The sequence below is a fragment of the Scyliorhinus torazame genome, chromosome 2 (assembly GCF_047496885.1).
Source record: "Scyliorhinus torazame isolate Kashiwa2021f chromosome 2, sScyTor2.1, whole genome shotgun sequence".
In the NCBI taxonomy this organism is placed as follows: Eukaryota; Metazoa; Chordata; class Chondrichthyes; order Carcharhiniformes; family Scyliorhinidae; genus Scyliorhinus; species Scyliorhinus torazame.
Window position 1 is genome coordinate 257,895,799 of NC_092708.1, and position 14,094 is coordinate 257,909,892.

At 52.0% G+C, this 14,094-nt stretch overlaps 1 protein-coding gene across 2 annotated transcripts in view; it reads left to right on the forward strand.

Moving 5' to 3' along the window:
- The window catches only part of tyro3 (TYRO3 protein tyrosine kinase), a 535,899-nt gene that overhangs the window by 451,701 nt on the left and 70,104 nt on the right, over positions 1-14,094 (forward strand). For both annotated transcript variants that reach the window (XM_072486187.1, XM_072486188.1), the window contains exon 7: positions 8,748-8,943. In XM_072486187.1, the coding sequence (XP_072342288.1) occupies positions 8,748-8,943 (196 nt within the window). The remainder of the gene's footprint in view (positions 1-8,747; positions 8,944-14,094) is intronic.

Genomic DNA, 14,094 nt, shown 5'->3' on the forward strand with positions numbered 1-14,094 from the left:
GTGTTGGTGATAGAGGGACTGGTACTGGAGTGTGAGACAGTGTTGGTGATAGAGGGACTGGTACTGGAGTGTGAGGCAGTGTTGGTGATAGAGAGACTGATGCTGGAGTGTGAGACAGTGTTGGTGATAGAGGGAGTAGTACTGGAGTGTGAGACAGTGTTGGTGATAGAGAGACTGGTACTGGAGTGTGAGGCAGTGTTGGTGATAGAGAGACTGGTACTGGAGTGTGAGACAGTGTTGGTGATAGAGAGACTGATACTGGAGTGTGAGACAGTGTTGGTGATAGAGGGTCTGGTACTGGGGTGTGAGACAGTGTTGGTGATAGAGGGACTGGTACTGGAGTGTGAGGCAGTGTTGGTGATAGAGAGACTGATGCTGGAGTGTGGGACAGTGTTGGTGATAGAGAGACTGGTACTGGAGTGTGAGGCAGTGTTGGTGATAGAGAGACTGATGCTGGAGTGTGAGACAGTGTTGGTGATAGAGGGACTGGTACTGGAGTGTGAGACAGTGTTGGTGATAGAGAGACTGGTACTGGAGTGTGAGGCAGTGTTGGTGATAGAGAGACTGATGCTGGAGTGTGAGACAGTGTTGGTGATAGAGAGACTGGTACTGGAGTGTGAGGCAGTGTTGGTGATAGAGAGACTGGTACTGGAGTGTGTGACAGTGTTGGTGACAGAGAGACTGGCACTGGAGTGTGAGACAGTGTTGGTGATAGAGAGACTGGTACTGGAGAGAGAGACAGTGTTGGTGATGGAGAGACTGGTACTGGAGTGTGAGACAGTGTTGGTGACAGAGAGACTGGTACTGGAGTGTGTGACAGTGTTGGTGATAGAGAGACTGGTACTGGAGTGTGGGACAGTGTTGGTGATAGAGAGACTGGTACTGGAGTGTGAGACAGTGTTGGTGATAGAGAGACTGGTACTGGAGTGTGAGACAGTGTTGGTGATAGAGAGACTGATACTGGAGTGTGAGACAGTGTTGGTGATAGAGGGACTGGTACTGGAGTGTGAGACAGTGTTGGTGATGGAGAGACTGGTACTGGAGTGTGAGACAGTGTTGGTGACAGAGAGACTGGTACTGGAGTGTGAGACAGTGTTGGTGATAGAGAGACTGGTACTGGAGTGTGAGACAGTGTTGGTGATAGAGGGACTGGTACTGGAGTGTGAGACAGTGTTGGTGATAGAGGTACTGGTACTGGAGTGTGAGGCAGTGTTGGTGATAGAGAGACTGGTACTGGAGTGTGAGACAGTGTTGGTGACAGAGAGACTGGTACTGGAGTGTGAGACAGTGTTGGTGACAGAGAGACTGGTACTGGAGTGTGAGACAGTGTTGGTGATAGAGGGACTGGTACTGGAGTGTGAGACAGTGTTGGTGATAGAGAGACTGATGCTGGAGTGTGAGACAGTGTTGGTGATAGAGGGACTGGTACTGGAGTGTGAGACAGTGTTGGTGATAGAGAGACTGATGCTGGAGTGTGAGACAGTGTATGTGATAGAGGGACTGGTACTGGAGTGTGAGGCAGTGTTGGTGATAGAGAGACTGATGCTGGAGTGTGAGACAGTGTTGGTGATAGAGAGACTGATACTGGAGTGTGAGACAGTGTTGGTGATAGAGGGACTGGTACTGGAGTGTGAGGCAGTGTTGGTGATAGAGGGACTGGTACTGGAGTGTGAGACAGTGTTGGTGATGGAGAGACTGGTACTGGAGTGTGAGACAGTGTTGCTGATAGAGAGACTGGTACTGGAGTGTGAGACAGTGTTGGTGATAGAGAGACTGGTACTGGAGTGTGAGACAGTGTTGGTGATAGAGAGACTGATACTGGAGTGTGAGACAGTGTTGGTGATGGAGAGACTGGTACTGGAGTGTGAGACAGTGTTGGTGATAGAGGGACTGATACTGGAGAGAGAGACAGTGCTGGTGATAGAGAGACTGGTACTGGAGTGTGAGACAGTGTTGGTGATAGAGAGACTGGTACTGGAGTGTGAGACAGTGTTGGTGATAGAGAGACTGGTACTGGAGTGTGAGACAGTTTTGGTGATAGAGACACTGGTACTGGAGTGTGAGACAGTGTTGGTGATAGAGAGACTGGTACTGGAGTGTGAGACAGTGTTGGTGATAGAGACACTGGTACTGGGGTGTGGGACAGTGTTGGTGATAGAGGGACTGGTACTGGAGTGTGAGACAGTGTTGGTGATAGAGAGACTGGTACTGGAGTGTGAGACAGTGTTGGTGATAGAGACACTGGTACTGGAGTGTGAGACAGTGTTGGTGATAGAGAGACTGGTACTGGAGTGTGAGACAGTATTGGTGACAGAGAGACTGATACTGGAGAGAGAGACAGTGCTGGTGATAGAGAGACTGGTACTGGAGTGTGAGACAGTGTTGGTGATAGAGAGACTGGTACTGGAGTGTGAGACAGTGTTGGTGATAGAGAGACTGATACTGGAGTGTGAGACAGTGTTGGTGACAGAGAGACTGATACTGGAGAGAGAGACAGTGCTGGTGATAGAGAGACTGATACTGGAGTGTGAGACAGTGTTGGTGATAGAGAGACTGGTACTGGAGTGTGAGACAGTGTTGGTGAGAGCCTACTGGAACTTGATCTTTTCCACCCTCAGGAAATCTGCCAGCTCGTTCACCCACACCCCTGCTTTCGGCTACTCCGAGTCCCACCACCTGAGCAAATTCTGTCCCGGGGTATCACCGAGGCAAAGGCCAGAACAATGGCCTCTCTCACCCCTGGTCTCCCCACACCCTGAATATCGCCACCTCTGGACTCGGAACCACCCACATACATCACGTCTCAGAACCCCTGCCAGAACCCTCTGAGTCTTGGACACGCTCAGAACATGTGGACGTGATTTGCTGCCCCCAACACACCGCCCCCACCTATCCTCTACCGCCGCAAAGAACCTGCGCGTCCTCGCCACCATCATATGAGCCCTATGCGTCACCTTAAACTGGATGAGGCTCACGATGAGGAACTGCTCACCCTCCGCAAGGCCTCCGCCCACGTCCTGGCCCCCACCTCCCCTCCCAGCTCCTCCTCCCATTTATACTGTTGTCCCCCACCAAGGCTCCCTCCAACTCCATCAATTCCTTGTAGACATCCGACACCTTCCCCTCCCCTATTGCATCTGTCGACAGCACCTTGTCCTGCAACCCCAGGGGCAGTAACCCAGGAAAGGGCGGCACCGTTTTCCTCACAGAGTCCCGAACCTGCAGGTAACTAAAGCCTTTCCTCCGGGCAACTCGTACTCTTCCTCCATGTCCTCCAGCTCTGTAAATTTGCCCCCTATAAACAAGTCCCTAATGCACTCAATCCCCGCCTGCCGCCACCCCCTAAACCTCGCCTCCAGCCCCGCTGGAGCAATCCTATGATTATCGTAGACTGGTGCCCACGCCGAGGCATCCTTCAGCCCCAAATGCTGCCACCACTGCCCCTACACCCTTAGGGCCGACACCACCACTGGACTCACGGAATATCTGGCCAGTGAGAACTGTCAAGGCGCCAACAACAAAGCCCTCAAACTCGTTCCCCTACACGATGCCGCCTCTACCCGTCCCCACATCAACCCCTCCCCCACGGCACATTTCCTCACCATTACAATGTTCGCCAGCCAGTAATAATTTATCACAATCGACAGCGCCAGCCCCCTCCCCTCGTCCCTGTTCCAAAAAAGCCCGCCGCACCCTCTGGGTCTTCTCCACCAACACAAACCTGGAGATCAGCCCATAAAGAACGACATAGGGTCAAAGATCGAGAGACTCTGAAACAGAAATCGAGGCAGCACCGTCATTTTCACTGTCTGCACCCACCCTGCCAGCGACAGCGGCAGCACATCCACCTCTTAAAGTCCACCTTCATCTGCTCCGCCAGTCGAGCCAAGTTTATACAGCTGCACCCACCTCCGTGCCACCTGGATACCCAAATACCTGAATCTAGCCCTACCACCCTAAATGGAAATTCCCTCAGTCTCCTTTCCTGCCCTCTGGCATTAATTGGAAACACCTCACTCATTCCCGTGTTCTATTTATATCCCGGAAACCGGCGGAATTCCCCCCAAATCTCCAAAATACCTCCAATGCTGCCCACCGGGTCTGAAATATACAATAACAGCACTTCCACATACTACGAGACCCTATGCTCGGCAGCTCCCACCCGCTCAATCCCTCTCCAATCCCACTAGGTCCTAAGCGCCATTGCCAACAGCTCTATCTCCAAGGCGAAAAGCAACGGGGAAAGCGGGCACCCCTGCCTCATCCCCCGGTGTAGCCCAACGTACCCCAAACTCACTTGGTTCGTCTGCACGTTCACAACCGGCGCCTTGTCTAGCAGCCGGACCCAATTCACAAACCCCTCCCCGAACCGGCCCAGCACCTCCAACAAATACGCCCACTCCATCCGATCAAAGGCCTTTTCCGCGTCCATCACCACCACTACTTCAACCTCCTGCCCCTCCGAGGGCATCATAATTACATTAAGCAGCTTCCGCACATTCGCCGACAACTGAAAGTGAAAAATGAAATGAAATGAAAATCGTTTATTGTCACAAGTAGGCTTCAAATGAAGTTACTGTGAAAAGCCCCTAGTCGCCACATTCCGGCGCCTGTTCGGGGAGGCTGGTATGGGAAATGAACCGTGCTGCTGGCCTGCCTTGGTCTGCTTTAAAAGCCAGCTCTATAGCCCTGTGCTAAACCAGCCCAGCCTTCCCTTCACAAACCCCGTCTGATTCTCGCCGATCACCCCCGGCACACAGTCCTCAATTCGCGATGCCAACACCTTCGCCAATAACTCAGCATCTACATTCAGTAATGATACTGGGCGGGACGACCACACTGCTCCAGGTCTTTATTTAGAATCCGGGAGATGGAAGCCTGCGGCAATGTAGAGGGGAGTCCTCCCTGTCCCTATTATACGCCCTGACCAGCGGTGGCCCTAGGTCTGCCCCAAACATTTTATAAAACTCGACTGGAACCCGCTTGCATCGCCCCCATACCATCCATCACGTCCCTGAGCCCAATTGGAGCCCCTAGACCCTGAACCAGCCCCTCCTCCATTTTTGGAAACTCCAGCCCATCGAGGAATCGCCGCATAATCTCGTCCCCGGTCGGGGGCTCCGACTCGTAGAGCCTCCTATAAAAGGCCTCAAATACCCCATTCACTCCCTCCGGGTCATTCATCACCCTTATTATCCCTAACTCTACCAAACATCCTCTCTGCCTCCTGCTTCCTCAACTCCAAATACCTCTGTCCACACTCAAAACCTCATCCACCAGCCTTGCCCTCTCCTCCTGCTCCGCCTTCTCCTTGTGTGCCCGAATCTACATAAACACCCCCCTGACTACCGCCTTGAGAGCCTCCCACAACATGGCAGCTGTGACCTCCCCCTTGTCGTTCCACTCCACGTAACTCTGAATGGCAGCGCTCACCCCCACACACACTCCTCATCCACCAGCAACCCCACATCCAGGCTCCACTGCGGCCGTTGGGCCTCCCCCTGAGGCACCTGTAAATCTACCCAATGTGGCGCATGGTTGGAAACCACAATCGCTGAATTCTCCGATTTGGCAATCGCCGTTTGCAGCACCTTCTCCATCACAAGAAAGTCAATCCGGGAGTTCACCCAGTGTGCATGGGAGAAGTATGAAAATGTCTTCGCCCTCGGCCTCCCAAACCTCCACGGGTCCAACCCCCATGCGCTCCATGAACCCCTTCACCTCCCTCGCCATCGCCGACACCCTCACCGACTTGTGACACCCTCGCCGACTTGTGACACCCTCGCCGACTTGCGACATGACAGGTCCAAGCTCGATCTATGACCATATTAAAATCCCCCCAACTCCATTATCAAACGATGTGAGTCCAAGTCCGGAATCTTCCCCAACACCCGCCTCATGAAATGCACATCATCCCAATTCGGGGCATACACATTAACCAGGACAACCCGCATCCCCTCCAGCTTCCCACTAACCACCACATATCTGATGCACGATCAATGGCCACTAAAGCGAGGTTGTAGTCCAACTGAAGGCTTTAATAAGCTTGATGTTTCCCCCAGCAGCTCAGGTACAGAATGAAGGCTGCTGGGGCGGCACGGGCTCTTATACCCCGCCTTGCAGGGCGGAGCTACCATACAGCTTGACCAATAGGAAACATACAATATCTACCAATGGTGTTCCAGCATTGCCAGTTACCGTAATACCGCGGCACAGACTACCACATTCACCCCTGTTAAAAAAGAGTCCGGCAGGGGTGGTGGCTTGATATTACAACATAGTAACTTGGTAGAAATTATAGCTATAGAGGTACCGTAATACCTCCGTACAGTGTTTTGTAACTATTTACGAGTCTATTTACTGTTTACAATTTATGATTCATAATTAACTATACACTTTAAAATGAAGCAATCAGTCGATCGGGGGCCCTGGTCGTCCTCTGTGATCGTCGAAGCTTCGGTGGTGACTCCGGTGGAGGCTCGGGCGTCTGTGACTCCGAGAACGTGGCCTCGATCTCTGTTGCAGCCTCTACACCCCGAGACGGCGCTGGTGGGGAAAACGGTTGACCTGGGAAGGGAGCGTCTGCAGGGTGCGTCGGTGGGTGGGGGGGCCTAGACGGGGCCGGCGGAAGGACCGATCCTCCTGTAAGGTGCACTGGTGGGAGGGAGGGTGGAACTGGTGGCTGGGGTGTGCGTGGGGCTCCGCCGGGCGCCACGTCTCGTAGGGAGACCATATCTTGTCGGCCGTCGGGATACGCCGCGTAGGATTACTGGGGGTTAGTGTGGAGAAGATGGACCCTCTCGACCGCACGTGTTTTCGGAGCAGCTTATTAAATTGTTGCATGATCAATGACCACTAAAGCGAGTTTGTAGTCCAACTGAAGGCTTTAATAAGCTAGATGTTTCCCCCAGCAGCTCAGGTACAGAATGAAGGCTGCTGGGGCGGACGGGCTCTTATACCCCGCTTTGCAGGGCGGAGCTACCATACAGCTTGACCAATAGGAAACATACAATATCTACCAATGGTGTTCCAGCATTACCAGGTACCGTAATACCTCTACACAGACTACCACAATACCTCCCCCCCTGATCGGCCACAATGCTCCCCACCTCGAATGCAACCCTATTATTGACTCTCGTCTGATCCCCCAACTTCAGGTGCGTCTCCTGCAAAAATGATATGTCCGCCTTCAGACTCCTCAGACGCGCGAACACACGTGATTGTTTAACCGGCCCATTCAAACCCTCAGGTTCCACAAGACCACCCTGGTCGGGGGGTCCCCGCCCCTTCCCCTGCCATACCCATTTTTTAGCCAGTCCCTGGCCTGTGTCACATGCCCCTCCAGACCTGCACTCGGATGTCTACTGCCATCGATCACTTCTCAACTGTGCCACACCAACCACACCCTTGACAGAAACCCTCCCCCCCACCCTTAAACAAAAATCCAATCACCCCCCACATCTTCCTCCTGTCAACCCCCCACTTCACTCCTGTTAACAAGCCTGCCCAGCTAGCATGGTGGCCCCCTCCCAAAGCCTCCAACTTCTCCGCTTTCCTCCAGTCCCCCCCCACCCCCGATCATACCGACCCATCAACACCCAAAGAGTAACAAGGGGCACACTCACAATCACTGCTCCCCTGCCAAGACCTGTCCTGGATTGCTCACCCCGAAACGCTTTAAAAAGCACACAAAACCCCTCCAAAGTTCAATGTTCTCACACTCCTCCCAGTCCATTGTCCCTCATGAAGTCTGTAGCCTCCTCTGGCATGTCAAAATAATACTTTCTCTCTGGAAAGTCACCCACAGACGGGCCAGGTATAATACTCCAAACTTCACCCCTTCTCAAAGAGGGAAGCCTTGATCCAGTTGAACCCGGCCCTCCTCTTCGCCAACACTGCACCCGGGTCTTGCTAGACCCTCAGCTCACTGTGGCTACATTTCTGCCTCGCCCAACGTAAGATCTTTACAGCCGCACCACCATGGCCCTCGGCGGCTCCCCCAGGTGCAGCCTCCTCCTCAGCACCCTGTGCACTCGGTCCACCTCGAAAGGCAGATCAAAGGCCCCCTGCCCCATCAGCTTCACCAGCACACTCGCCACATACACAGCAGCCCCCACGCCTTCAATGCCTTCAGGCACCCAACAATCTTCACATTTTGCCTTCTGGAGCAGTTTTCCAGGTCCTACACCTTCTCCCTCAGCCTCTTCTGGCTTTCCAGCATCACTGCCAACTCTGTTGCCAAGGAGGCCATCTGCTCCTCGTGCTTCCCCATTGCTTCCTCCACTTCTAAATCGCCCAGCTCTGGGACTCCAGCCTCTATCCAACTTGCTCAATCCCAGATCTCAGTGGCTCCACCACCATGGCCTGTTCTTCCTGGGCCTCTTTATTTTCCTGTTGGAACTTGTTATTCAAGAACTCCACCAGCTGCTCCGTCGACCACTGGGCACACAGTGCTGCTCCCTTTCCCTCCGCCATCTTTCCCTGTGGAACACCATGAAATCTCTCCTGCTCCAACTACTCTTTATTTCGCGTGGCACTCCTCATCTGCAGATTCATGCCCCAGCCACACCAGAGGAGTATTGCTTTCCCTGGGCACTCCTGCTACACCCCTCGGGCGGGGAAATATTGTAAAAGTTGCTCTTAAGCGAAAGCCACCAAATGCGCGACCATTCACTGCCACCAGAAGTTCCTTTTGTCTATAATTTAACATATTGTATGTGTTTCTCTCTCTCTCTCTCTCCCTCCAGGTTTTTGATCCCAACAAGATGAATGCTAGTTCAAATACCAACATATCTTTTGAGGAGACATTTCCTGTCCCACCATACAGGCACACGATCGCAAGCCTGAGCGCATTCACATCCTGTGGTGTTCGACTAAGTTGTAGTAATGAAGTAGGACGTTCCGAGTTTACTGACTGGATACACTTCCAAACATCTGAAGCAGGTGAGGTGATCCACGGTCATGTACAGTGTTAGAACACAATGGACGGGATGGAGACAAAGGGCGCGATTCAACCTAAAACATTTCTTTTTTAATGTTTCCAATGAAGGGGCAATTTAGAGTGGCCAATCCACCTACCCTGCACATCTTTGGATTGTGGGGGTGAGACCCACACAGACACAGGGCAAATTCCACACGGACAGTGATCCGGGGCTGGTGTCGAACCCGGGTCCTCGGAGCATGAGGCAGCAGTGCGAACCAGTGCACCACCGTGCCGCCCCAACCAAAACATTTCTAAGTGTACTTTTGGGCAAATTTGGCGGGTGTTTCTTACTGGCTGGTAAAGCATGCCCTGAGTCTCTCCAACCTTAACATTTTAATTCATTCATGAAGTATGGGCATCACTGGCAAGGGCATCATTTGTTGCCCATCCTGGACTGTGGGAGTGAGCCCTCTGAGTAAAGCTGAGGGGCTTGCTGGGCTGCTTCCTGGGACAGCTAAGAGTCAACCACATTGTTGTGGGCCTGGCGTCAGGTAAATGAATCAGATCATATTGAATGGCAGATTTCCTTTCCTTAAGGAACCAGTAGCATCATGCTTACCATTACTGATATTAGCTTCTTAAAAAAAATTCCAGATGTATTTAGTTTAGGTTAAATTCACCAGAAACTGTGATGGAATTTCAACTCGTAACTCTGAATCAGTATTTACCAGGCCTCTGAATTATGAGTCCAGTAACATAATCAGTATGCTACTGTTGTGGTATGCTTCTTCATATAGCATACGCTGCTTCCTTGATGTATGCTCTGACAAAGGAAGGTTCAGACTTGGAGATAGGTTTAACACATTTGTTGAACTGTTAACAATTCTCCTACTTGAGTTTGACTCTCCTGCTGATCTTGCTGTAGTAACTCAATCTAACTAACCAGCCTGCTCTAAGCCATGCGGTGGGTGTGATGCTTCCGATCTGCCCCTGTGTCTCTGAGTGTCGCCTGTGGAAAAGAGAAAGAGCATGTGTGCCCTGTCCTTTTATATGGGTTGCCCCCTTGTGGTAATGTCACCTCTGGGTGTTTTGACTGCCCATTGGTCATGTCCTATCTTACTGACCTATTGGTTGAATGTCTGTGTGTCATGATGTCTCTGGTGCCCCCTCTAGTGTTTATTTAGTTCGAGTGTATCTACATTAACCCCTTGTGTATTTACAGTGATGTATATCACCACATCCCCCCTTTTTTCATGTTACATATTTTCTGTACAGTGTGAAAGAAAATTGAACAAAATACGTAGTAGATAAGTGATGACATGTACAAATCATGATGACAGTGATGATTATACAATTCCAAATAATATGTATGAGTCCAAAATTCATTAATTAACATGGTCAAGTGGATTTCTTGTTTTGTTATTGAAGTGGTGATGTTGACGTTGTTATTGCTTTGTGAACGGCGTCAGTGTCCCTGTGCTTAAGGAACCAAGAAGTGGTCAAATCACTTTGTTGTCTAATTTGGACTCTTTTTTTTCCATGCTTATGGTAGCGATGCTGTAGGTAATCTGTGTCGACCGACCTGGACTGTTGTGATCGCGATATCGATGCTGTATGTCAGCTGCCTTGAAAGCTGGTCTGCTTGTGTGTAGTGGAGCAAACTTGAATCGGTGAGATTTGCTGTCATGCCATGGTATGGCTGCACTCTTGCCAGTGTTAGGAGCTGTGCTGTTACATTGTCCTGCATTTGCAGAGTTGTAGCATGTCATACCAGTCGTTGTTCCAGTGTTGTTGTTTTTGTCGTGCTTGTTGTTGACACTGGAGTCCTTTCTGGTTCACCTGAATCAGCTTTGGTTTCTTGACACTCCCCGTCCGGAGTCATTTCAGGTTCACTTGAATCATTTGAGGTTTCTTGATGCTCCCCTTCCTGAGTCAAAACGTTCAGGAACGCATTTATTATGGAGAGGCTCGAGTGGATGAGGTTTGAATTAACGTGGTGTCACTGGAGTCACTAGTAACCTCACTTTGATTGTCGAGTGCCTCTGTACATACTAGCTGAGATCTGTCAGTCTCGCTGTCATGTCGCACATCAAGGGCGGGATTCTCCGACCCCCCGCCGGGTCGGAGAAATGGCGGGGGACGGCGTGAATCCCGCCCCCACCGGCCGCCGAATTCTCCAGTGACGGAGAATTCGGCGGGGACGGGAATCGCGCCACGCCAGTAAGCAGGCCCCCCCCCCCCCCGACGATTCTCCGGCCAGCGATAGGCCGAAGTCCCGCTGCTGTAATGCCGGTCCCGCCAGCGAGAATTAAACCACCTCCCTTACCGGCGGGACCAGGCGGCGCAAGTGGGCTCCGGGGTCCTGGGGGGGGCGCGGGGCGATCTGGCCCTGGGGGGTGCCCCCACGGGGGCCTGGCCCACGATCGGGGCCCACCAATCCGCAGGTGGGCCTGTGCCTTGAGGGAACTCTATCCCCTCCGCGTCGGCCATAGGCTCCGCGATGGCCGACGAGAGGTGACCCCCCCCCCCCCGCACATGCGTGGGGATGATGTCAGCAGCCGCTCATGCTCCCAGGCATGCACGGACTTCCGCCGGCCGGCGGAGTCCCTTCGGCCCTGGCTGGTGTGGCACCAAAGGCCTTCCACGCCAGCCGGCAGGACGGCAACCACTCCGGCGCGGGCCTAGCCCCTAAAGGCGAGGGCTTGGCCCCTAAAGGTGCGGAGAAATCTGCACCTTTGGGGCGGCCCGATGCCAGAGTGGTTCCCGCCACTCCATCCCGCCGGGACCCCCCGCCCCGCCGGGTAGGGGAGAATCCCGCCCCTTGTATGGGAATTGTGAAGCCTTTGTCACTTGTCGCACATACAGTGTGTAGACCTTCAGTGTCTTCGTGCTGGTTAACTGAGCTGGGTAGACTGTCAGAGTCTTCTTCTGGTGACTCAAATAATCTGGTAGACTGTCATAGTATTTTTGTTGTTCACGTGAGCGTGGTAGACTGTCATAGTCTTCTTGCTGTGCACTTGAGCGTGGCACACTTGCATCGACTGCTGCTGGTTGCTCAGATAAGGTTGCTCGACCTTCATAGTCTTGTTCATGCAAGGACTGCGTTCTGGAGTCTTGCATCACTTCTATCGTGGAGTCTGTCAACGAGCTCGCTGTGGAGGCTCCGCTCTCTCTGTGAAGTCTGGCATCGTTCCCTGTGTGGAGTCATGCAGTGGTCTCGCTGTGGAGTCGATCTGTGCGCTCTCAATGGAGTCGTGCAGTGGTCTCGCTGTGGAGTCTTTCTGTATTCTCTGTGTGAAGACGTGCAGTGGTCTTGCTGTGGAGTCTGTCATTGCTTTCTGTGCGGAGTCGGGGCTCTTTCTGGTGCGTGGAGCTCTGTTCGTGGTGCGTGGACCACTGGTGTGGTGTCAGGCCGCTGTCTGTGGGCTTGGACCTCTTTCTGTCTCTTGGCGTCAGGCCGCTCTCTGTGGGCTTGTACCACTCTCTGTCTCTTGGTGTCAGGCCGCAGCAGAATCCTGTACTTCTGGGTTAGGATGTCGTCTGTGCTGGGCTGAGGATCCTCAAATCCGAAGAACTCGTCCATGTCTGTGTCGGATTCTTCACTGTACAAGACATCTCGTTGCGGTTCGGATTTGGTACTGAGGTCGCCACGTCCAATGATGAAATCATCTTCCGAGTCGTAGTCTTCAAGGACCACATCATCACTTTCTGTGCCGGAGTTGTCATTGTGCTCGCGATGTCCAAAGAAGAACTCAACGTCTGAGTCGTAGTCTTCAAGGACCAAATCATTTCTTAGGGCAGTGCTAACTGTTTGTTGCAGGGTCCTGCGAAGATTACTTTCAGCTACTGGTCGAAGTTCAGGCATTGTGCTGTCGTTCCAGGTGAAAGAATTGTGTTTTGCGGCTTTAAATTTTCTTTTCACTATTTTGGGACATTTCCCCTTTAAGTGGGCATGGTCCGGGGCCTCTGACGTCATGACGCTGGTGACGTAAGCATAGGAATGGATCGCGCATGCGCAGATTGCTTTCCCTTTACTTTTTTGCGTAAGCTGCGCATGCGTAGATGGACCCTCAGTCTCTTTGCGCATGCGCAGCTGACAATGAAGAGTTGCCAATGTATTTCCAAGTCAGGATGGTATGTGATTTAGAAGGGAACTTTCATATGGTGGTGTTCCCATGCATCTACTGCCCTTGTCTTTAGAGATCGCGGGTTTGAAAACTACTGTCGAAGGAGTCTTGGTGAGTTGCTGCAGTGCATTGTTTAGATGGTACACATGGCAGCCACTTTGTATCGGTTGTGGAGGGAGTGAATGCTGAAGGTGGTTGATGAGGTGCCAATCAAGCCGGCTGCTTTTCCATGGATTGTGTCGAGCTTATTGAATGTTGGGGCTGCACTCATCCAGACAAGTGGCAAATATTCTACCACACTCCTGACTTGGGGAGTCAGGAAATTAGTTACACTTTGCAGAATTCCCAGCCTCTGGCCTGCCCTGGTAGCTCCAGTATTAATGTGGCTAGTCCAGTTCAGTTTCTGGTCAGTGGTAACCCCCAGAGGTTGATTGTGGGGGATTCAGCTATAGTAATGTCATTGAATGTCATGGGCCGATGGTTAGATTCTCTCTTGTTGGAGATGGTTATTGCCTGGCACTTGTGTGTCATTAATTGTGCTTGTTTCTTATCAGCCCAAGCCTGAATATTATCCATGTCTTGCTGCATTTGGACATGGACTGCTTCAATATCTGAGGAGTCGCGAATGGTGCTGAACATTATGCAGTCATCTGTGAACATCCCCACGTCTGCCCTTATGATGGAGGGAAGGTCTTTATTGAAGCAGCTGAACATGGTCGGCCAAGGACACTACCCTGAGGAACTCCTGTAGTGATGTCCTGGAGCTGAGATGATTGACCTCCAAAAACCACAACCATCTTCCTTGATGTCAAGGGCAGTCATCCTCACCTCACCTCTTGAGTTCAGCACTTTTGTCCATGTTTGACCAAGGCTTTAATGCGATTGGGAGATAAGTGGCCAAAGGGGAACATAAACTGAGAATCAATGTACAGGTTATTGCTGAGGAAGTGCCTCTTGATAGAACTGTCGATGACAGCTTTCGTTACTTTTGTGATGATCGAGAGTAGACTGATAGGGCGGTAATTGGCCAGCTTGGATTTGTCC